General features: G+C 46.4%; 2 gene segments (V, D, J or C); both read right to left on the minus strand.

Moving 5' to 3' along the window:
- Positions 1 to 519: 519 nt before the first annotated feature.
- On the minus strand, positions 520 to 1,208 carry LOC122232807. The segment is given in 2 exon segments: positions 520 to 1,019; positions 1,133 to 1,208. Coding segments are annotated over 2 exon segments (438 nt in total).
- A 21,066-nt stretch (positions 1,209 to 22,274) lies between these two features.
- LOC122232726 lies at positions 22,275 to 22,749 on the minus strand. The segment is given in 2 exon segments: positions 22,275 to 22,594; positions 22,701 to 22,749. Coding segments are annotated over 2 exon segments (369 nt in total).
- Positions 22,750 to 23,093: the final 344 nt, after the last annotated feature.

The raw sequence follows: 23,093 nt of genomic DNA on the forward strand, positions 1-23,093 counted from the left end.
GGCATCATATTAGTAAATAAACAGATGAAAATCCCATGATCTCAGTAGACCTTGAAAGATTCTTTGAAAAATTGAAAGCAAAGTCCTAATAAAAACCACATAAAATGGAAACAGATAGAAGCATTTATATCGTGATAGCACATTCTCTCCTACACATATAGAACTCACTCCCACAACCAGGGAATTAAATAATGGGGTGGTGGAGGGGAGGACATTTCTACAAGGTGAACAGGCTAATGTGACCTAAACACCATTATCATTCAACATCCTTCTGCAAGTAAGTATTAACAATGCAAGTGAATAACAAAAGTCACTGGTTGGATCTCAGCACGGATGGGAACGGACAGGGACTCATTTCAAAAGACCCAAATGTACGAATCAGCCATAGATACTCTGGATTTTGTGACCCTGTTTCTGCCCTAACGTGACATGGTCACTGTCCTCAGGGTGGCCTGTTTCTGGCACCCAGGAATTTGCGCTCAGTTTGAGAAAATCAGAAAATATCTTGCTCCCCAGGACAGGCTTCAAGGAGAAATTTAAGAGGATGTGGAAAGATTTGTAGACAAATTCTTTGAGGCGGGTGACAGACCTCAGCTGATATCAAACAAAGAAACAGCCGATGGGGCCAAAATGTCATGGCTACACAGCAAGTCCCATTTCTGTGGGGACAGCAGGTTTTTGTCTCACTTCCCCACGGGCCTGGAGCTCTGTGTGAGCTCTCAGACTATCATCCCATGCTGAGCAGTAATAATCAGCCTCGTCCTCAGCCTGGAGCCCAGTGATGGTCAGGGTGCCTGTGCTGCCAGACTTGGAGCCAGAGAATCGTTCAGGAACCCCCGAGGGTCTGCTATCATCCCAAAGGATTATGGTTTTGGGGGTTGTGCCTGGGAGTTGTTGGTACCAGCTCACAAAATTGCTACTGATGTGGGAGCTGCTTCCAGTGCAGGAGATGGTGACCCTCTGGCCCAAGGAACCTGACACCGAGGATGGCTGAGTCAGTACAGACTGGGCCCAGGACCCTGGAAAATGGAGAGACACAGACAGGGTGAAGCAGGGGTCTGGACACAAGAGGGTGGAAGCAGGGCCCACGTGTCCTCCCAGAGCCCCTTTGCCTGTCCCCACATCCAATCACCTGTGCAGTGAGTGAAGAGGGTGAGAAGGACAGGAGACCAGGACATGGTGGAGACCATCACCAGTCCTGTCTGCTGTGCCCCACAGCTGAGTAGACTTCCCCTAATCTCTCCCTTTTTTATCCACTGAGAGAGGGAGGGCCTGTCCATGCAAATGATTCCCCAGTTCTCTGAGCCCTCACTGGACCCGAGTCAGGTGCCTCTGCCCGTGGATGTCAGGGGGTGGGCAGAGGAATGGCTGTGTGGGGCCAGGCTGTGCAGAAGTCACAGTTATGAGTCTCGAGCAGAAGGCACAGGCAGTGCAGGTGACAGGTCTCAGTTCTCATCACTCCTGAACCCTCAGAAATGGGCCCTGTGAGCCCCCTTGTGTCCAGACTCAGAAACATCATTGTGCAAAATGGTAACCAGAGCCCATAAAAGGAGCTCCTGTCCCCCGTTGCTTTGTCCACTGCCCCTTTCCTAGGGCCAGGCCAGGTATCCTTCTGGGTAGCCTCCCATATCCTCAAACCAGACTTTCTGCTCTTGTCAGACTCCTCCAGAAAAGCCAGGCCATGTTCCCCTGTATGTTTCATGGGTCAGGACTGAGGTGGTATTTCTACAAAATGCCACTTAGATCAGAATCATGTCCGGAGCTGTGGTGAGTACCAAAGGACACGTGGCCCCTTCTGTGTAGGATTCTGTGTTCTTTCCTATTATGTGCTTCCTCCCTGGTTTCCAGATCTCTCCTGCTCTGAGGTTCCCACAGGCTGAACAGAAGCTCTCCTTCTGTCCTCAGTGCTGTGGGAAGGAACAACTGTGTGTATTCCTAGGGGCACTGTCCACTAAAAATCTTTGCCATCTGTCACTATGTCTGCTTATTTGAAACAACAGTTCTCCACACAATGTGGTTAGTGATTCCCTCCCAGGATCTGTCCCCCCAGCCCACAGACACAAGTCTGCAGGGGTCCTGTGTGTGGCACTGAACCCAGAGCCCAAGGACAAACCTGCAGGAAGTTCCAAGAGGGAAGGAGTGACCGCAGCAGGTGCTCTGACAGGGATCAAATGACACAGTTTATGTATTAGTCACCACTTAGCCAAGTGTGCACTTTAGAAATGGACAGAAAACATACACAGACACTTCTCTAACGAAGACATCCAGATGGCCAACAGGCACATGGAAAGATGCTCAACGTCGTTCCTCATCAGGGAAATACACATCAAAACCACACTGAGATACCACCTCACACCAGTCAGAGTGGCTGAAATGAACCAATCAGGAGACTATAGATGCTGGAGAGGATGTGGAGACATGGGAACCGTCTTTCACTGAGGGTTGCAAACTGGTGCAGCCACTCTGGAAAACAGTGTGGAGGTTCCTCAAAAAATTAAAAATAGATCTACCTATGACCCAGCAATAGCACTGCTAAGAATTTACCAAAGGGATACAGGAGTGCTGAGGCATAGGGGCACTTGTACCCCAATGTTTATAGCAGCGATTTCAACAATGGCCAAATTACAGAAAGAGCCTAAATATCCACCAAGTACTGAATGGATAAGAAGATGTGGTTTAAGTATACAATGGAATATTACTTGGCAATGAGAAAGAAAGAAATCTGGCCATTTGCAGCAATGTGGATGGAACTGGAGGGTATTAGGCAAAGTGAAATAGGTCAGTCAGAGAAAGACTGATATCATATGTTTTCACTCTTATGTGGATCCTGAGAAACTTAACAGAAGACCATGAGGGAGGAGAAGAAAAAAAAAAGTTTGAGGGAGAGAACTCGAGGGAGAGAGCCAAACCATAAGAGACTCTGAAACACTGAGAATATACTGAGGGTTGATGGGGGGGGGGAGGAAGGGGAAGGTGGGTGATGGGTATTGAGAAGGGCACCTGCTGGGATGAGCACTGGGTGTTGTATGGAAACCAATTTGACAGTAAATTTCATATTGAAAAAAATACAACAAAATAATTTTAAAAAATAAATGGGTGTATGCTTCTGTGTAAAAAAATTCTCTCAGTGACATGATTGACACTCAATGACAATGTTCTTATGAAAATGCAGATAAAATCACTAGGATACTTTTCACAGATCTGTATTTACTACAGAGAAAAATAGATAGAAATTGTGGGAACAATGTGGAAGGGATGCATTCTCTTGGAGGTTGAATAGGAGTCGATAAAGTTTTTCAAAAATCATGTTTTCTTTGTCATTAGTATAGCATGGTGGAATTTTTCTGCAGGTAGGAGAGCCCAGCATGATGTCCAGTGAAATCCCATGAGGGAACTATTTCTATGAATTCCAGAACCATCTCTGTGATGCAATTACCAAGCACTGAGGGAGCTTCCAGGAAAAGCGATTTGGGGTCAGACTTGTCTCTGGGGTGAACACAGCTCTACTTCTGTTCTTTGTGTCCAGCATATTCAGGATAGAAAAAAAGCTCATTCAGAAATCCATGAGTAGAGGAATGAATTTTTAATATCTGAGGCCAAGTGGGCTGAAAACTTTCTGTCAAAGATTCCATATGTGAGTGGTGGAGAGATGGCGATAAGGGGAACTGTGTCCCTGAGGTCACTGTCACTGTGGCCCTTGGTTGGGACAGAAGAATTTTCAGCAGAGATCCAGATTGGTGCAGGTGTTGCTGGGAAGACTGAAGCAGTGATCCCCACATGTCCTCATGTACCTTGAGCTCCGTGGGAGCATCAGTGAAGCTGCTGTTCCAGAATCAATGAACTGATCAGTCTTGGGGGCTGGCTGGATCCCAGAGATTGTCGGGGACTGAGCTACCCATGGAACAGAGAGTCTCCTTGGGATTCCCGAGCATCAGCCTTGTCCCAGGAGAGGAGGTGTTCAGAGCATGTGCTTGTTGCCCTTGTGACAAGACCCCAGTCACACTGGATGTTGCTGGTGTTTCTGATGATGGGGATTCTGCCTCCTGGGATTCTGTCCCTGGTGGTACTGTTTGAGTACATGTTGACTATGATTTCTGGAGAGAAAGAGAAGCTGGGAAACTGAAGAATCTAGGACACTATACATTCAGAGGAGAGATGTGTGTGTGTGTGTGTGTGTGTGTGTGTGTGCATCTGCGTGTGTGTCTGTGTATGTGTAAGATAGACAGAGAAAGAGAGAGAGAGGAGAGAGAGAGAGAATATGCTCCATGTATCCTCAGGAAGTCTTTCCTTCAGAGGCCAACTACGTAGACAAGTGTACCCCTGTCCCTCTAATGTCCTCTCTCCGCTCCTTGAGTGTTGTTCTCCATGCAAATCCATCGCTGGGGCTGGCTCTCTAAAGAGCCTCCTGTGTTCTGGAGCTTGGAGCTAAAGAAGGCTAGTGTCTTGAAGGTCACTTCCCTTGCACAAGGATGGAATTTACACAAGGAAGAGGAATTTGGTGCAGATTAGTTCTGATAGGAATTCCATTGAATCACGAATTTGGATCTTGGGGATGGGTCTTCAGTCCATTTTCACCCCAACAGATACATATCCCGCATGTGTGGGTTCAGGTCTCAGGAAGCACAAGACAGGGGTGACAACACAGTCCCTTCCTCTTGCCCTTCACAGCACAGCCACACCCCACTATGCCTCCAAGGTCCCTGGATGCCTCCTTGGTGGTGACCATGAAAGAGTGCCTTTTTTATTTAGGAAAAAGGCTAATACGTGAGACCTCAATGATTGGAACAAAAATGTGTGGCTGCGTTAGTCTCCTGATGGCGTCGGAAACAAATATTCTCAAAAACAGGAAAATTTGTCATGTCTTGAACTATGTAGCCCATCCTTCCTTTTTTGGCTATGTCAACAGTTACCTTTTGTGGAACCTCAGTAAGTTTGAAGGGGGAAAAGTCATTGTACTAATGGCTTTTGTGGGCAAATACTCAAAAGATGAATGAACCTTCATTTGTCACAAACACAATAATGTTGTCGTCAAATTACAGAGATTTACTGAGACCGGTGAGCATGGAAACTATAAACAGAGATGAGAGCAAGAATCAGATGATGAGGGGATTTCCTGCCAGTCCAATATCTGTGACTTCTCCTCCCTAGAGATGAACCCTAGAGAGAGGAAATTACTGTAAGATTCTACTTCTCTCTGAAATCCTAACATAGAGATGGGGTTGAGACCTGAAGAGCCATGCGGAGAGACTGAAGGCCTGAGGGATGCAGGAGCAGAAGGGAGAAGAGGAGCCTGTGTTGGGAGGGGGAGGGGATGAGGTGAGTCTGAAGACGTTGTGACTCACTTTTTGTCAGATGGGTGAAAGAGAAAATTGTGTCTATGACCAAGGTGCTTATTAACATATCGAGTATAGATGTGTTGTCAGTAACACAAGAGTCACAGTTTACAGCCTGAGATTTGTGGATGAACATGACTATCTAGTTCACTTTGTCCAGTTGAGACAATCGAACTGTGTGATCTTAGAAACTATATAAGAGTCCCTGCGCCCTGGATCCTGACACAGTTTCTGAAATTCTTGTCATTTCCTAAGTGACAAGAGCACTAGAAGCATCTTAGTTCTAATGACATGACTCTGGCTGGGTTTCTGGATGGCTCCTGGATGGGGCTGGTCCCCAGAAAGACCAAGCCTTGATCAGAGCCTGCAATTATTCACCCCCTCATACTTGAGACAGGGAGGGAAGACTGACAGTGCAGTTAATGTCCAATCACGTCTACCCAATTCCTCACTAAAATGCCAAAGTACAGGGTTTGAAGAGCTTCCGGTTTGGTGAACACATCCACTCCCAGAACAGATGCACCTCAACTCCACAGGGACTGAAGCTCTGGTGCTCAAGACGCTCCCAGACCTAGCACTAGGTGTCTCTTCATTACTTGTTTACTTGACCCCTTCATCATATCTTTAATGAGCTGACAATAGGAGTCAGTGTCTCCCTCAGTTCTGTGAGTTGAACTGGCAAATTAATGGAACTCGAGGAGGGAGTCGTGGAAACCTTCGACGTGTAGCCATGTTGGACAGAGGGTACAGGCCATCTACTAGTTGTTGTTGGCATCAAAATGGGGAGCAGCCTCCTGGTGCTGAGCCCTTCCCCTGTGGATCTGACACTATCTCCCCGCAGATAAACTAAGCGTTAAATTCAGTTAAACTGTAGGACACTCACTGTGTATCCCAAAGAATTTCTAGATGTGGGAAAACAGATACAAAACATATAGTTGATGAACATGAGTGTGTGAAGTGAATATTCTGCGAGTAGTAAAGGAGATATGACTAGAGGGAGAGCCAGAGATTTTGGTCGTAAAATACTTGTTCTTGTTAAGTTTCTCCAAACCCAAGGGCATGTGCAGTTGGGCTCCATTCCCTGATTCGCGTGGGATCCTGGGACACATGTGCTGTCTCAGGCAAGAGCATCATCTGTGTGTCAGTCCTTCCTCCTCAAGGACAGCTCTCACCATAGAGGTGTCTCCCCTATTGGAGCCTCCACAGAAGCTTCCCAATAACAGAAGCTCAGATACAAGGTCTGTGGACCCAGGGGTTTTTGACTCACTTTCTCCATATCTGAGTCACTGTGAGTAGCCAAAGCTTCTCCCACTGCCATGAGCTGTAGCACAGGAAGAGTCAGCCTCGTCCTCAGGCTACGGCCCAGAGAGGAGCAGAAGCCCTGCATTGGCCAAGGCATCTTTGGACCCAGAGAAGCGGCTGGAAACCCCAGGGCCCTGGTGCTTATCTGAGTCTGAGTAGAATCTCAGTAGATACGTGGGAAAGGTCCCTAGTTTCTGCTGGTACCAGTATATATGGTAGCCGCCAACACTGTAGCCACTGCTCAGGGTGCAGGTGAGTCTGGCTGTTGTTCCCAGAGATGCAGAGAGGGAGGGTGGCTGAGTAGGACAGGCTGGGACAGGGAACCGGCAAACACAGACACCCTTTACGGATTTGGCTAGAAATGGAAACCAAAATTCAGGATTCTGAGCAGAGGGAGGGTGTTGTGGGGAGCACCCTGTGTCCATATGGCTTGTCCCTACCTGTGCAGTGAAGGAGGAGTAGGAGGAGGAGCAGCGCCCAGGCCATGGTGACAGAACCAAGGTCCCCACACTGGGCTGGGCCGCCCCAGGCCTCCTTTTCTCCTCCACCCTCTGGCACAAGAGGGGCTGTGCAAACAAATGAGGTCCATCCAGTGACTGCCCAGCCCCACCCTGAGCCCTGGTGCTGGAGCTCAGCTCACACCACACACTGGGGATGATGGGGGTGGAACTCCTGCCCGGGGAGCCCTGGGAGGTAGCACCTGCTGCGACACCACAAAGCCTCCAGGTCTGGTCTCCTTTGAGTGATTGGTCCTCGCTGACCAGCTGTGTAGGGACCACAGGGCTGTCCCACAGCGCATCCTATTAATCTCACATGGAAAAAGGAAAAATGAAGAAAAACAACTTGTAAGTGGTACATCTTAGTAAGAATACATTAAATACGTAATTTCTTAGAAGTTACAAAACTGGCTGTCCTAGAAATACATTGAGTGAATAGACCAATATCAATATAAAAATGGAAAATGGCGGGTCGGAGGGAAGATGGCGGCGTAGGAGGACGCTGGGCTCACCGCCCGTACTCCTGATCACTTAGATTCCACCTACACCTGCCTAAATAACACAGAAAACCGCCAGAGAATTATCAGAATGGAGTCTTCGGAGCCAAGCGCAGACGAGAGGCCCAGGGAAGAGGGTAGGAAGGGCGGCGAGGCGGTGCATGCTCCACGGACTGGCGGGAGGGAGCTGGGGTGGAGGGGAGGCTCCCCGGCCAAGCAGAGCCCCCGAGTCTGGCTGACAAAAGCGGAGGGGCCTGACGGACTGTGTTCCAACAGCAAGTGCGACTTAGCGTCTGGGAGGTCATAAGTTAACAGCTCTGCTCAGAAAGCGGGAAGGCTGGAGGACAAAGGGAGGGAGAGCTGCTGAGCCCCCGGGCGACAGAGCTCAGCTTGGCGGGAAACAAAGGCGCTCGCCAGCGCCATCTCCCCCGCCCATCCCCCAGCCAAAATCCCAAAGGGAACCAGTTCCTGCCAGGGAACTTGCTCGCTGCTCCGCGCAAACACCCAACTCTGTGCTTCTGCGGAGCCAAACCTCTGGCAGCGGATCTGACTCCCTCCCGCTGCCACAGGGCCCCTCCTGAAGTGGATCACCTAAGGAGAAGCGAGCTAAGCCTGCCCCTCCTGCCCCCGTGCACCTTGCCTACCCACCCCAGCTAACGCCAGATCCCCAGCACCACAAGCCTGGCAGTGTGCAAGTAGCCCAGATGGGCCACGCCACCCCACAGTGAATCCCGCCCCTAGGAGAGGGGAAGAGAAGGCACACACCAGTCTGACTGTGGCCCCAGCGGTGGGCTGGGGGCAGACATCAGGTCGGACTGCGGCCCCGCCCACCCACTCCAGTTATACACCACAGCACAGGGGAAGTGCCCTGCAGGTCCACACCACTCCAGGGACTATCCAAAATGACCAAACGGAAGAATTCCCCTCAAAAGAATCTCCAGGAAATAACAACAGCTAATGAACTGATCAAAAAGGATTTAAATAATATAACAGAAAGTGAATTTAGAATAATAGTCATAAAATTAATCGCTGGGCTTGAAAACAGTATACAGGACAGCAGAGAATCTCTTGCCACAGAGATCAAGGGACTAAGGAACAGTCACGAGGAGCTGAAAAGCACTTTAAATGAAATGCAAAACAAAATGGAAACGACAACAGCTCAGATTGAAGAGGCAGAGGAGAGAATAGGTGAACTAGAAGATAAAGTTATGGAAAAAGAGGAAGCTGAGAGAAAGAGAGATAAAAAAATCCAGGAGTATGAGGGGAAAATTAGAGAACTAAGTGATACACTAAAAAGAAATAATATATGCATAATTGGTATCCCAGAGGAGGAAGAGAGAGGGAAAGGTACTGAAGGGGTATTTGAAGAAATTATAGCTGAGAACTTCCCTGAACTGGGGAAGGAAAAAGGCATTGAAATCCAAGAGGCACAGAACTCCCTTCAGACGTAACTTGAATCGATCTTCTGCACGACATATCATAGTGAGACTGGCAAAATACAAGGATAAAGAGAAAATTCTGAAAGCAGCAAGGGATAAACGTGCCCTCACATATAAAGGGAGACCTATAAGACTCGTGACTGATCTCTCTTTTGAAACTTGGCAGGCCAGAAAGGCTTGGCACGATATCTTCAGTGTGCTAAACAGAAAAAATATGCAACCGAGAATCCTTTATCCAGCAAGTCTGTCATTTAGAATAGAAGGAGTGATAAAGGTCTTCCCAAACAAACAAAAACTGAAGGAATTTGTCACCACTAAACCAGCCCTATAAGAGATCCTAAGGGGGATCCTGTGAGACAAAGTACCAGAGACATAACTACAAGCATAAAATATACAGACATCACAATGACTCTAAACCCGTATCTTTCTATAATAACACTGAATGTAAATGGATTAAATGCGCCAACCAAAAGACATAGGGTAACAGAATGGATAAAAAAACAAGACCCATCTATTTGCTGTCTACAAGAGACTCATTTTAGATCTGAGGACACCTTTAGATTGAGAGTGAGGGGATGGAGAACTATTTATCATGCTACTGGAAGCCAAAAGAAAGCTGGAGTAACCATACTTATATCAGACAAACTAGACTTTAAATTAAAGGCTGTAACAAGAGATGAAGAAGGGCAATATATAATAATCACAGGGTCTATCCATCAGGAAGAGCTAACAATTATAAATGTCTATGCGCCGAATACTGGAGCCCCCAGATATATAAAACAATTACTCATAAACATAAGCAACCTTATTGATAAGAATGTGGTCATTGCAGGAGAGTTTAACACCCCACTTACAGAAATGGATAGATCATCTAGACACACAGTCAATAAAGAAACAAGGGCCCTGAATGATACATTGGATCAGATGGACTTGACAGATATATTTAGAACTCTGCATCCCAAAGCAACAGAATATACTTTCTTCTCGAGTGCACATGGAACATTCTCCAAGATAGATCATAGACTGGGTCACAAAACAGCCCTTCATAAGTTTACAAGAATTGAAATTATACCATGCATACTTTCAGACCACAATGCTATGAAGCTTGGAATCAACCACAAGAAAAAGTCTGGAAAACCTCCAAAAGCATGGAGGTTAAAGAACACCCTACTAACGAATGAGTGGGTCAACGAGGCAATTAGAGAAGAAATTAAAAAATATATGGAAACAAACGAAAATGAAAATACAACAATCCAAACGCTTTGGGACGCAGCGAAGGCAGTCCCGAGAGGAAAATACATTGCAAACCAGGCCTATCTCAAGAAACAAGAAAAATCCCAAATACAAAATCTAACAGCACACCTAAAGGAAATAGAAACAGAACAGCAAAGGCAGCTTAAGCCCAGCAGAAGAAGAGAAATAATAAAGATCAGAGCAGAAATAAACAATATAGAATCTAAAAAAACTGTAGAGCAGATCAACGAAACCAAGAGTTGGTTTTTTGAAAAAATAAACAAAATTGACAAACCTCTAGCCAGGCTTCTCAAAAAGAAAAGGGAGATGACCCAAATAGATAAAATCATGAATGAAAATGGAATGATTACAACCAATCCCTCAGAGATACAAACAATTATCAGGGAATACTATGAAAAATTATATGCCAACAAATTGGACAACCTGGAAGAAATGGACAAATTCCTAAACACCCACACTCTTCCAAAACTCAATCAGGAGGAAATAGAAAGCTTGAACAGACCCATAACCAGTGAAGAAATTGAATCGTTATCAAAAATCTCCCAACAAATAAGAGTCCAGGACCAGATGGCTTCCCAGGGGAGTTCTACAAGACGTTCAAAGCAGAGATAATGCCTATCCTTCTCAAGCTATTCCAAAAAATAGAAAGGGAAGGAAAACTTCCAGACTCATTCTATGAAGCCAGTATTACTTTGATTCCTAAACCAGACAGAGACCCAGTAAAAAAAGAGAACTACAGGCCAATATCCCTGATGAATATGGATGCAAAAATTCTCAATAAGATACTACAAATAGAATTCAACCGCATATAAAAAGAATTATTCACCATGATCAAGTGGGATTCATTCCTGGGATGCAGGGCTGGTTCAACATTCGCAAATCAATCAACGTGATACATCACATTAACAAAAAAAAAGAGAAGAACCATATGATCCTGTCAATCGATGCAGAAAAGGCCTTTGACAAAATCCAGCACCCTTTCTTAAAAAAAACCCTTGAGAAAGTCGGGATAGAAGGAACATACTTAAAGATCATAAAAGCCATTTATGAAAAGCCCACAGCTAACATCATCCTCAACGGGGAAAAACTGAGAGCCTTTTCCCTGAGATCAGGAACACGACAGGGATGCCCACTCTCACCGCTGTTGTTTAACATAGTGCTGGAAGTTCTAGCATCAGCAATCAGACAACAAAAGGAAATCAAAGGCATCAAAATTGGCAAAGATGAAGTCAAGCTTTCGCTTTTTGCAGATGACATGACATTATACATGGAAAATCCGATAGACTCCATCAAAAGTCTGCTAGAACAGATACATGAATTCAGCAAAGTTGCAGGATACAAAATCAATGTACAGAAATCAGTTGCATTCTTATACATTAACAATGAAGCAACAGAAAGACAAATAAAGAAACTGATCCCATTCACAACTGCACCAAGAAGCATAAAATACCTAGGAATAAATCTAACCAAAGATGTAAAAGATCTGTATGCTGAAAACTATAGAAAGCTTATGAAAGTAATTGAAGAAGATATAAAGAAATGGAAAGACATTCCCTGCTCATGGATTGGAAGAATAAATATTGTCAAAATGTCAATACTACCCAAAGCTATCTACACATTCAATGCAATCCCAATCAAAATTGCACCAGCATTCTTCTCGAAACTAGAACAAGCAATTCTCAAATTCATATGGAACCACAAAAGGGCCCAAATAGCCAAAGTAATTGTGAAGAAGACCAAAGCAGGAGGCATCACAATCCCAGACTTTAGCTTCTACTACAAAGCTGTCATCATCAAGACAGCATGGTATTGGCATAAAAACAGACACATAGACCAATGGAATAGAATAGAAACCCCAGAACTAGACCCACAAACGTATGGCCAACTCATCTTTGACAAAGCAGGAAAGAACATCCAATGGAAAAAAGACAGTCTCTTTAACAAATGGTGCTGGGAGAACTGGACAGCAACATGCAGAAGGTTGAAACTAGACCAGTTTCTCACACCATTCACAAAAATAAACTCAAAATGGATAAAGGACCTGAATGTGAGACAGGAAACCATCAAAACCTTAGAGGAGAAAGCAGGAAAAGACCTCTCTGACCTCAGCCGTAGCAATCTCTTACTCGACACATCCCCAAAGGCAAGGGAATTAAAAACAAAAGCGAATTACTGGGACCTTATGAAGACAAAAAGCTTCTGCACAGCAAAGGAAACAACCAACAAAACTAAAAGGCAACCAACGGAATGGGAAAAGATATTTGCAAATGACATATCGGACAAAGGGCTAGTATCCAAAATCTATAAAGAGCTCACCAAACTCCACACCCGAAAAACAAATAATCCAGTGAAGAAATGGGCAGAAAACATGAATAGACACTTCTCTAAAGAAGACATCCGGATGGCCAACAGGCACATGAAAAGATGTTCAACGTCGCTCCTCATCAGGGAACTACAAATCACAACCACACTCAGATATCACCTCACGCCAGTCAGAGTGGCCAAAATGAACAAATCAGGAGACTATAGATGCTGGAGAGGATGTGGAGAAACGGGAACCCTCTTGCACTGTTGGTGGGAATACAAATTGGTGCAGCCGCTCTGGAAAGCAGTGTGGAGGTTCCTCAGATAATTAAAAATAGACCTACCCTATGACCCAGCAATAGCACTGCTAGGAATTTACCCAAGGGATACAGGAGTACTGATGCATAGGGGCACTTGTACCCCAATGTTTATAGCAGCACTCTCAACAATAGCCAAATTATGGAAAGAGCCTAAATGTCCATCAACTGATGAATGGATAAAGAAATTGTGGTTTATATACACAATGGAATACTACGTGGCAATGAGAAAAAATGAAATATGGCCTTTTGTAGCAACGTGGATGGAACTGGAGAGTGTGATGCTAAGTGAAATAAGCCATACAGAGAAAGACAGATACCATATGGTTTCACTCTTATGTGGATCCTGAGAAACGTAACAGAAACCCATGGGGGAGGGGAAGGAAAAAAAAACGAGGTTAGAGTGAGAGAGAGCCAAAGCATAAGAGACTGTTAAAAACTGAGAACAAACTGAGGGTTGATGGGGGGTGGGAGGGAGGGTAGAGTGGTTGATGGGTATTGAGGAGGGCACCTTTTGGGATGAGCACTGGGTGTTGTATGGAAACCAATTTGACAGTAAATGTCATCTATTAAAAAAATTTAAAAAAATGGAAAATGTTATTACAGAACCACTCCACAGAAATACATTAGGTACAGACGTTTTCACAAGGGACATCTAACAAAACCTCAGAATTTAGATGATTCCAATTTATTTGCTTCATATTTTTTCATAATATAGCACGGTATTGAATATTTCTTACTTCTTTTAAAAACGTTATAAAACTCATAAATACACTTTCAAAATACCTTTCAGAAAAAGGAAAAGAATAGAACAGTATCATGAAATATTGATAGAAATATTGGGTACAAAATATTGACAAGGAGACCTCAATACCATATTTACAAATTGATAGTATCATTAAGTGTGATTGATTCCAATGATACAAATTGGGTTACATAATAAGAAAGAGTTTTATATTATACACCATATTATTACATCAAGAGATATGACCATATTGCCCCAATTGGTCTCAAAAGGGCCTTTCACTAGATTTAACACCATATCCTAATAAAACCCACATAAAACTACAAACAGATACATGTATAATGTGGTAAAACACACACTCTCACACACACGGATGATGTAGTCCTGAGGCCCACATACGGGTTCCTGCAGTAGTGAGGAGACGATTTCCACAAAGATCAAGAACAGGTAAAGGAGATCTTCACTTCTTTTATTTTCAAATTATTCCTCAATAGCTAGAAAATGTAATTAAAAAGCCAAAATCAATGTTTATTATTTAGCATTGATGGCAAAGGACAAGTGGTCATTCTTGAATATCCAGATGGACGTCATGGCCTTAGGTAGGCCTGTGTTGCTTTGGCCGTGATGGCAGAGAACTCCTCAGTGAAGACTAGTCGCTGACTGTGACTAGTGCTGGTGACACTAAGTAACAGAGACAAGATGGGTGGAACAAGGGCAGCAGAGAGAGGTCTTGCCCCACTTGACTGGGTGAAGAGCCCTGTGCAAGGTGTGGGGCAGTGACCCCGGATCTCCCGGATCAGGGTGGGGGGATCTCCCACTTGTCCTGGGTAAGGCCTGCCTTCACCTGTGCAGCGAGTGGGGAGGGTGAGTAGTAGAGAAGCCCAGGTCATGGTAGATACCCAGCTCTATTGTGCAGACTGAGCTCCCCATAGTATATTTATGGCTACAGAAACTTCCATGGGGGTGGACTGGCTGCACTCAAGTGAACCCTTTCTGTCTGTCTGTCCAGATTCCATGCCCGGGGCTTTCACAAGTGGGAGCACACAGAGGAGGCGTTAATGAACTAATACAGCGATAGAGGTGGTCTGGGTGGTGATAATCCCCAGGTCCTGGCAGGTCCTCATCATCTTGTGAGCACACTGATGCCTGAAACCCTGAAGGCCCTGTATGGTGTCCCTGCTGGCAGGTGACAAACAGGATTAGCCAGCCTTTCCCCACATACCCTCAAACACCAAACCATTCCCCCCAAAACAAATATTCCAGTGAAGAAATGGGCAAAAGACATGAATAGACACTTTTCCAAAGAAGACATCCCGACAGTTAAAGACACATGAAAAAAGTTTCTACATCACCCATCATCAAAGAAATACAAATTGAAACCACAATGAGATAGTATCTCACACCAGTCAGAAGGGCTAACATTAACAACTCAGGCAAAAACAGATATTGGCAAGGATGCGGAGAAAAAGGATCTCACTTGCACTGCTGGTGGGAATGCAAACTGGTGCAGTCACTCTCAAAAACAGTATGGAGGTTCCTCAAAAAACTAAAAATGGAACTACCCATGGATGACGGGCATTGAGGAGGGTACTTGTTGGGATGAGCACTGGGTGTTGTATGCAAACCAATTTGACAATAAGTTATATTTTTTTAAAAAGTGAGTGAGAAAAAAGAAAAAAAAAGTACTACCCTACAACCCAGAAATTGCACTACTAGGTATTTGTCCAAGGGATACAAGTGTGCTGTTTCAAAAGGGCACAGCACCCCAATGTTTCTAGCAGCACTATCAACAATAGCCAAAGTATGGAAAGAGTCCAAATGTTCATCGACAGATGAATGGAAAAAGAAGATGTGGTATATATATATACAATGGAGAAGTACTTGGCAATCAAAGGAATGAAATCTTGCCATTTGCAACTATGGGGATGGAACTGGAGGATATTATGCTAAGTGAGATTAGCCAGTCAGAGAAAGTGAAACATCCTATGACTTCACTCATATGAGCAATTTAAGATACAAAACAGATGAACATAAAGGAAGGATAGCAAAAATAATATAAAAACAATGAGGGAGACAAAACATAAGAGACTCTTACATATAGAGGACAAACTGAGGGTTGCTAGGGGTTGTGGGGGAGGCGTGGGCTAAATGGGTAAGAGGCATTAAGGAAGACACTTGTTGGGATGAGCACTGAGTGGTTACATAGGGGATGAATCACTGGAATCTACTCCTGAAATTATTATTGGACTATATGCTAACTAAATTAGATGCAAATAGACGAATAAAGAAATAAATAATACACTAACACAATACACAAAATACAGTAACGGCCCTCAGAGATCATAGTTTCATTTGTCTACAACCTCGTTCCACATTCACAGACAGAAAATGTATACTGTGATAACACAGAGTCTCCCACACATAGAGAACTCAGTCCCACACCCAGAAAATAAAATGAGATGGGGGTGGGGAGGACCCCCACATTTCTACAAGATGAAAAGGCTAACGTGACCTAAACGCCATGTTATTCAACATCTTTCTGTAAGTAGTAGGCAATGCAAGTGAATAAGAAAATCACTGGTTGGTTCTCAGCATTGATGGGAATGGACAGGGATTCATCACAAAAGGCAAAAAAAAATGTGATTTAGTCATATATCCTCTGGGGCTGGTGCTGCAGGGAGAGAAGACATCATCCCAAAGAGCCAAAAGAACAGTTATTTCTACTGAAGACTAATAAAAGGATTACATAGGTCCGGAAACTTCTAGAAATAGGTAAATGGCCAAGGATGGAGACCCTGGCTTCCTCAGAAGTCAGGTGGGAGCTGAGAACACTGGACCTATGACCGTAGTCCATGAACTTAGAGACCTTGTGTCTCAACCTGATGGGCGAGATGAGCTTTCTGTGTCCTTTGAGACACTTTGTCTAGAAAGGGGCTGCTGTGAGTGACGTTGGGGACAGAAAGGAAGGAGGAGCCCTCACTCCCAGGTGGTGCTGCTGCCTGCAGCGAGGCCCATGGTGGCAGCAGCAGGAGCATCAGAAGCAGAAGTCACAGGCTGAACCTGAGCAGCTGCTGGGGCCTCGCCCTCCCAGCAGATGAGAAAGGGGTTCTGCTTTCAGTTTTCATGGGGCTGGGACTCTGTGTGAGCCCACGATGCTGTCCCAGGAGGGGCAGGGACCAGAAGCCTCCTCCTCAGCCCTCAGGCCTCAGCCCAGGGAAGATTGGAAGCCAGGGTTGCTAGACATGGAGCCAAAGAGGGAATCAGGATCCACAATGGATCCAACTATCATAATAGATGAGGATTTAGGGGCAATTAGTGGGAGCTTTTGTTACCAGGACACATAGCGGACACTCCCTATGTGTCCTGACTCAGACAGAGCTGGATTTGTGTCCCTGTTTCTGCTGTGACCTGTCATGGACCCTGTCCTCAGGGCAGCCTGCCTTTGGCACCCAGGAATTTGTGCTCAGTTTGAGAAAATCACACAGTATATTGATCCGAAAGACAGGCTTCAAGGAGGAATTGCAAAGAATGTGGAAAGACTTTGTAGACATATTGCTTGTGGGGGGTCTCAGACCCCAGTTTGTAAGAAACAAACAAAGAAGCACTTGACTTGGCCAAAAGGTCAGAGCTGCACAGGAAGTCCCATTGCTGTGGGGACAGCAGGTTTTTGTCTCACTTCCCCACAGGCCTGGAGCACTGTGTCAGCACCTTGAGTAACGTCAATAGACAAGCAGTAATAATCAGCCTCGTCCTCAGCCTGGAGCCCAGTGATGGTCAAGGAGCCTGAGGTGCCAGACTTGGAGCCAGAAAATCCACCAAAAACCCTGGAGGGACGTTTGTTATTCTCATAGATGAGGAGTTTAGGGGCCTTTCCTGGAAGCTGTTGGTACCAGTTCACACCAACAATACCAATGTTGCTCCTGCTTCCAGTGCAAGAGATGGTGACCTTCTGGCCCAGGGCCCTAGACACTGAGGTTGGCTGAGTCAGCATAGACTGGGCCTAGGAACCTGGAAGGGGAGAGACAAAGAGAGCGTGATGCTGGGGTCTAGAGACCAGAGGAAAAACCAAGGTCCACGTGTCCTCCCTTGACCACTTTCTCCGTTCCTTCATCTAGTCACCTGTGCAGTGAATGAGGAGGGTGAGGAGAAGAGGGTACCAGGCCATGGTGGAGGTCATCACCGACCCTGCCTTCTGTGGATCCACAGCTGAGCAGATCTCCTCTAATCCCTTCCTTCCCCTTTTCATCCTCTGAGAGAAGGAGGGCCCATCCATGCAAATCAGACCAGCAGCTCTCTGACACTTCACTGACCCTGGGTCAAGTCCCTCGGCTTGAGGATGTCAGGTGGGTTGGACGGAGAGGTGGTTTCTGGGGACACCCCAGGAGTGTGGAAGTCACAGTTTGGAGTCCTGAGCAGAGGGCACAGGCATTGTCCAGGTGCAGGTCCCAGCTCTAGTCATGGCCGACCCTCAGAAGCAGGTGATGTCCACCCCCTGGTGTCCAGGCCCAGACACAGCATATGTGACATGGTGAGCAGATCTCATCAGAGTTCCTGCCTTCCCACTGCTCTGTCCACCATCCCCTTCCTTCGGGACAGGCCAGGTGTCCCTTGTGTGGCCTCCGATCCCCTGAGGACACACTGTGCTCTCCTCTGGCTCTACATAGTGAGTCTGTCCACAGCTTCTTTGGCTATTATTGATGGGGCAGCACTGACGTGGTGACTCTTGTACAATCACACAGATGAGGATTAGGGCCACAGAGCGATGGGTCCACATTGACACATGGCCAGTTCTGTGCAGGAGGCCGACTTCTTCCCCCTTCCCTGCTTCCTCTCTGGTCTGAGAATTTTTCTTTCCCAGAAGCTCCCTCAGCACTGAGGACACAGGGAGACCTTTTGTCCAGGTTGTGGGTAGAAGCCCACATTCCTCGTGTGCATTCCTACAGGGTTCCACACTGAAAATCTTTGTCAGCTGTCACTCTTGCCACCTCACATCGCATACTGGGGACGATGGAGGTTGGCTTCACCCCTGGGGAGACCCCTGCAAGGAAGCACCCGTTGAGACAACGCACATGTCCTTGCTCAAGTGGGGACTCTGCCACACCAGAAGGGACGCAGCTGCTGAGTCTCCCTCAGGAAGTACAGGGCCCAGTCCCCAGTCCCGGGTTCCTTTTAGTGAATGGTCCCTACTGAGGCCCTGTGTAGGGACACCATGGCAGTCCCACAGCGCCCCCTCCGCGCTGAAGGGCACACACCCCACTGTGTTTTCACAGCCCTGAAAGCCCAGCGGGTTTCCTCACTTCTGTTTATTCACACATCATTGAGCTGCATCTTGGATAATGTGACCCTATAGTGCTGCCCATGTTCAATGTAGCATTTTTCAGTCTCCAAAGAAGCCCTAGTCCATAGGATTTGGAGGCATTTACCTCAATTAAATGGTAAATTGCCAGTTCTTTGCAGAAGATACTCCAGTCCTTATGTCCCTCCTCTGGCCTACAATTGAGAATAAATATGTTTATCTCGTGAATATTTGAAAACTCCTGTGCTTTAAAGCAATGGAATCCAGCTACTGTCCATTAAATTGAGTATTATGTTAATCTTCTATATTTTTTGGTAATTTCCTTGGCTTACTACCTTAAGAAGAAAAGGGAACACAATGAATTTATATTTGATGAAGTCGTATTTAACAAGTGTCATTTTTTTTTTGTTTTTCTTTTGTTTTTTCATGGGTTATCCTGACAGTGTCTTGTCTAAACTTTTTTATAAAAACCTAGATCCTGAATTTTTTCTCCTTTTATGTTTACAGCTTTATGTTTACAGTTATTTCTATAATCCTTTCAGTAATTTTTTAATATATATAAAAAAGTGAGTTTTAAGTATGATTCATTTCTCTCTCAGGATATCCAACTGTTCTGTGGCTATTTGTCCAAAAGTCCATCCTTTCTCTTCTGAAAGGCTTCTTCAACTTTGTAAAAGAAAAAAAGTGTTTATCCTTCGTTCTGTGCGTCCGTTTCTGGGTTTTATGTTCTGTTACACTGGCCAGTGTGTCTATCCTCTACCCATACCACCCTGACTTGCTAGGACAGGAACTGAATTACACTTTTATACAATTTGGGAAGAACTGGCATATTTACTATAATGAGTCTTCTAATCCATGAACGGAACTTATCTTTCCTTGTTTTAGATCCACTTTGATTACATTTACCAGCATTGTCCAGATTTCGGCACCTGTGGCCTATATTTGTTTTGTTAAATATGCCCCTAAATAGTTCATCGAGTGGTTTTAAGGGTTTTTTTAAATTATTTTCACCTGTTTATTGCTAGTATGTATACATCTATATGATCTTTCTATGTTGATCTTTATTCTAAAATGTTTCCAAAATTATTTATGACTCTTTGAATTTATATATTTGCATACCTAATTGTAGGTTTCTTTGTAGTTTTCCTGTAGGTCATTCTCTCACCTGAAATGGGACAATTGTCTCTTGTTCTTCTTCATCTGAATGCCTCTCATTGTTTGTCTTGCCTTATGGTTCTGACAGACACATCCAGTCCTATGTGGAACAGCAGTGTTGAGATAGGACATGGTAGCCTTGCTCCCTACCCAAGGTGGGAAAGCTTTCACTGCTTCATCTCTGTGTGTGTTCACTGAAGAGAAGGTGTTTTATAGTTTTCTTTACCAAACTGAAGATGTACTCTTCTATATTGTGTTCTCTGAAAACTTTTATCACTCTCATTCATATACTCATTCATTCTTTTCCATGAGCACAAACAGGTCTTGAGCTGTGCAGGAAGTGGAAGAGAATTCATTCTACCTGAGAGAGTGAGGGAGACACTTTGATCGGTCTTTCTTTTTTAATTTTTTTAATGTCTATACATATTTGAGAGAGAGACAGACGGAACACCAGTGGGGGAAGGGCAGAGAGAGAAGAAGACAGAATGGGAAGTAGCCTGGAGGCTCCGAGGTGTCAGCAGAGAGCCCGACATGGGAGTTGAACTCAGTAGCCATGAGATCATGACCTGAACCGAAGTCAGATATTTAACTGTTGGAGCCACCCAGGGGACCCTGGTGTGGGCCCCTGCTGTCCCTGATTGCTGGCCAAAACCACATGGATTATTCCATTCTATCCCACATGCCTTCACACCCCAAAAACATCCTGTCTTCTGTGACAAAACTAGCACCTCAGTTAGAGGCCCGTGGTTTTCTGGACCCTCGTTACTGAGCTGTTCCTGATGGCTGCCAGGTGCTGGGTCCACAGCTCTGGGCTCACCCGTGTGCTTCATACATGTGCCCACAGCACCCCTTTCTTGCCCCGTTACAGGTGACGAAGCACATGAAAGGCAATGTGAGTATCGCGCCTGGGGGAAGGGAAGGCCCTCTTGACTCCTGCCACTTCCACGGCCCACTCCTCACTACTGGGGGAGATCCCTCACCTCAGGGCCCATCACTAGGCTGCAACCTTCTCACCCCCCCCCCACCGCTCCGTTCCCTACAGCAGCCTCCCCAGATCCTAACCCTCCCTCATTGGTTTACATGAGTGGAGGACAGGGTGACCAGAGACCTGGCCCCTGAGGAATGATGTGTCCTCGGCTGGCACAGCATGCAGACAGAAGCCTGGACCGGCCACATCCCACGGTTTGGGAAGGCTGGGGCGCTCCTACTCCCTCTGACCCCAGGTTCCACTGAGGCAGGGTCAGACCCCCGGGCCCTCCCCTGGATTCCTCTTCTGTCTACTGCTTGTGGGAGTAGGGGAGTCCATCAACAAGGACCACAGGGGAAGGGATTGGAAAGAGGCAGCTCTGCCTTGTCAGAAAGACAGAGGTGGCTCCCTGGGACCCACCACTCACCACAGCTCTTCCAGCAGGACCCGAGCCTGGAACCCTGACCTGAGGAGGAGGGGTCTGATGGGGACACAGTCAACAGCCTCTGCCTGGTCCCCTCCTCACGCTCCCCTCTGGCTCCTTGATCATCTATGCAGCACTGAAACATCATCACAGCACATCAGATTCGGGGTTTCCTGTAAACCCCTCCAACGTTCCAGGTCCACCTCACTGTCTCACCCTTGTTGACTCTCCAGAAACATCTTATTTGTGTTGCTATTCATACTTCTTTCTCCTCTTTCTCTCCCAGGACATTTTCAGCAACATGAGGACATAGATTGTCCCTAGCGCACTCACGCTGTATCTAACGAAGGGTCATGCCTGGCACATACTTGGTGTTCACCAGAGGGTGTGCAGGGAGACATCTCTGTACAATCATCTATCCTGATCAAGAAATGTGTTCAAGGAATCTGCCTGCTTCTGACCCAACGGGGACTCAATTCCCAGGACAGCCTGCCCCCAGGTGTGCAGTAAATCCTGCCCAACGGAAGAAAATCAGACAATGTTTTGCAGAGTAGGGTTGGGTTTACGGGCACAATTTGGGAGAACAAGGACACTTTTTCTAGACAAAATTCCCTAGCCTTGTCTAAGACTCCACTATTAGAAGACAGGAACAAAGAAGCAGCTCCGTCGGCCAAGGGGTGTGAGCTGCACAGGAAGTCCCATTGCTGAGGGGACAGCAGGTTTGGGTACCCCTTCCCCACAGGCCTAGAGCAGTGTGTGAGCTTTGAGATTGTGGCCCCACACTGAGCACCAAAAATCAGCCTCATCCTCAGCCTGGAGGCTAGAGATGCTCACGGAGGCCACGTTCCCTGACCTGGAGCCTAAGAATCTGGACAGGACCCCCGCAGGCCGAGCACTGCTACCATAGATGACAACGTTGGGGACACTGCCTGGGAGCTGCTGGTACCAGGACACACCTACAGCCCCAACATTGCTGCTGCTTCCCGTGCAGGAGATGGTAACAGTCTTATTCACAGGCTTGGACACTGCAGATGGCTGAGTCACCACCGACTGGGCCCAGGACTCTGCAAGTCAGAAGAGAGACACGGAGTGAGAGAGAGGGGTCAGTGGACAGGGCCCATACATGATTCCACAGTCCTCTCATCTCCAGCCCTGATCCCAGCCTCCAGCCTCCTGTGCAGTGAGCCAGCAGTGTGAGCAGGAAAGGAGCCCAGGCCATGGTGGACACCCCTGCTCAGCAGTGTGTCCTCAGTGTCCCTCAGCCGGGCTCCCAGAGTCTCTCTTATTGCCTCCAGCAGCCCAAGGGGAGGGAGAGACATTTCATGCAAACCAGCCCCCTCCCCCTGGCTGGCCAGCCCCAGCCTGAACCCTGAAGCTGACCCTTGTCTGGAAATCTCACCCCAGGAGGGGATGGAGCGAAAGCTGTGGGGCCTGACCTGGGGCTCCCCAAGGGCCTGTGAGCACCCAGAGGCTAAGCCACAGTGAGAACCAGAGCCAGGTGGCTCCCAGCTGGGATCACAGCACACAAGGTTCAGAGACAAGCCACAGCGCCCCCTGCTGCCC

Source organism: Panthera tigris, chromosome D3 (assembly GCF_018350195.1).
Source record: "Panthera tigris isolate Pti1 chromosome D3, P.tigris_Pti1_mat1.1, whole genome shotgun sequence".
NCBI classification, from domain to species: domain Eukaryota; kingdom Metazoa; phylum Chordata; class Mammalia; order Carnivora; family Felidae; genus Panthera; species Panthera tigris.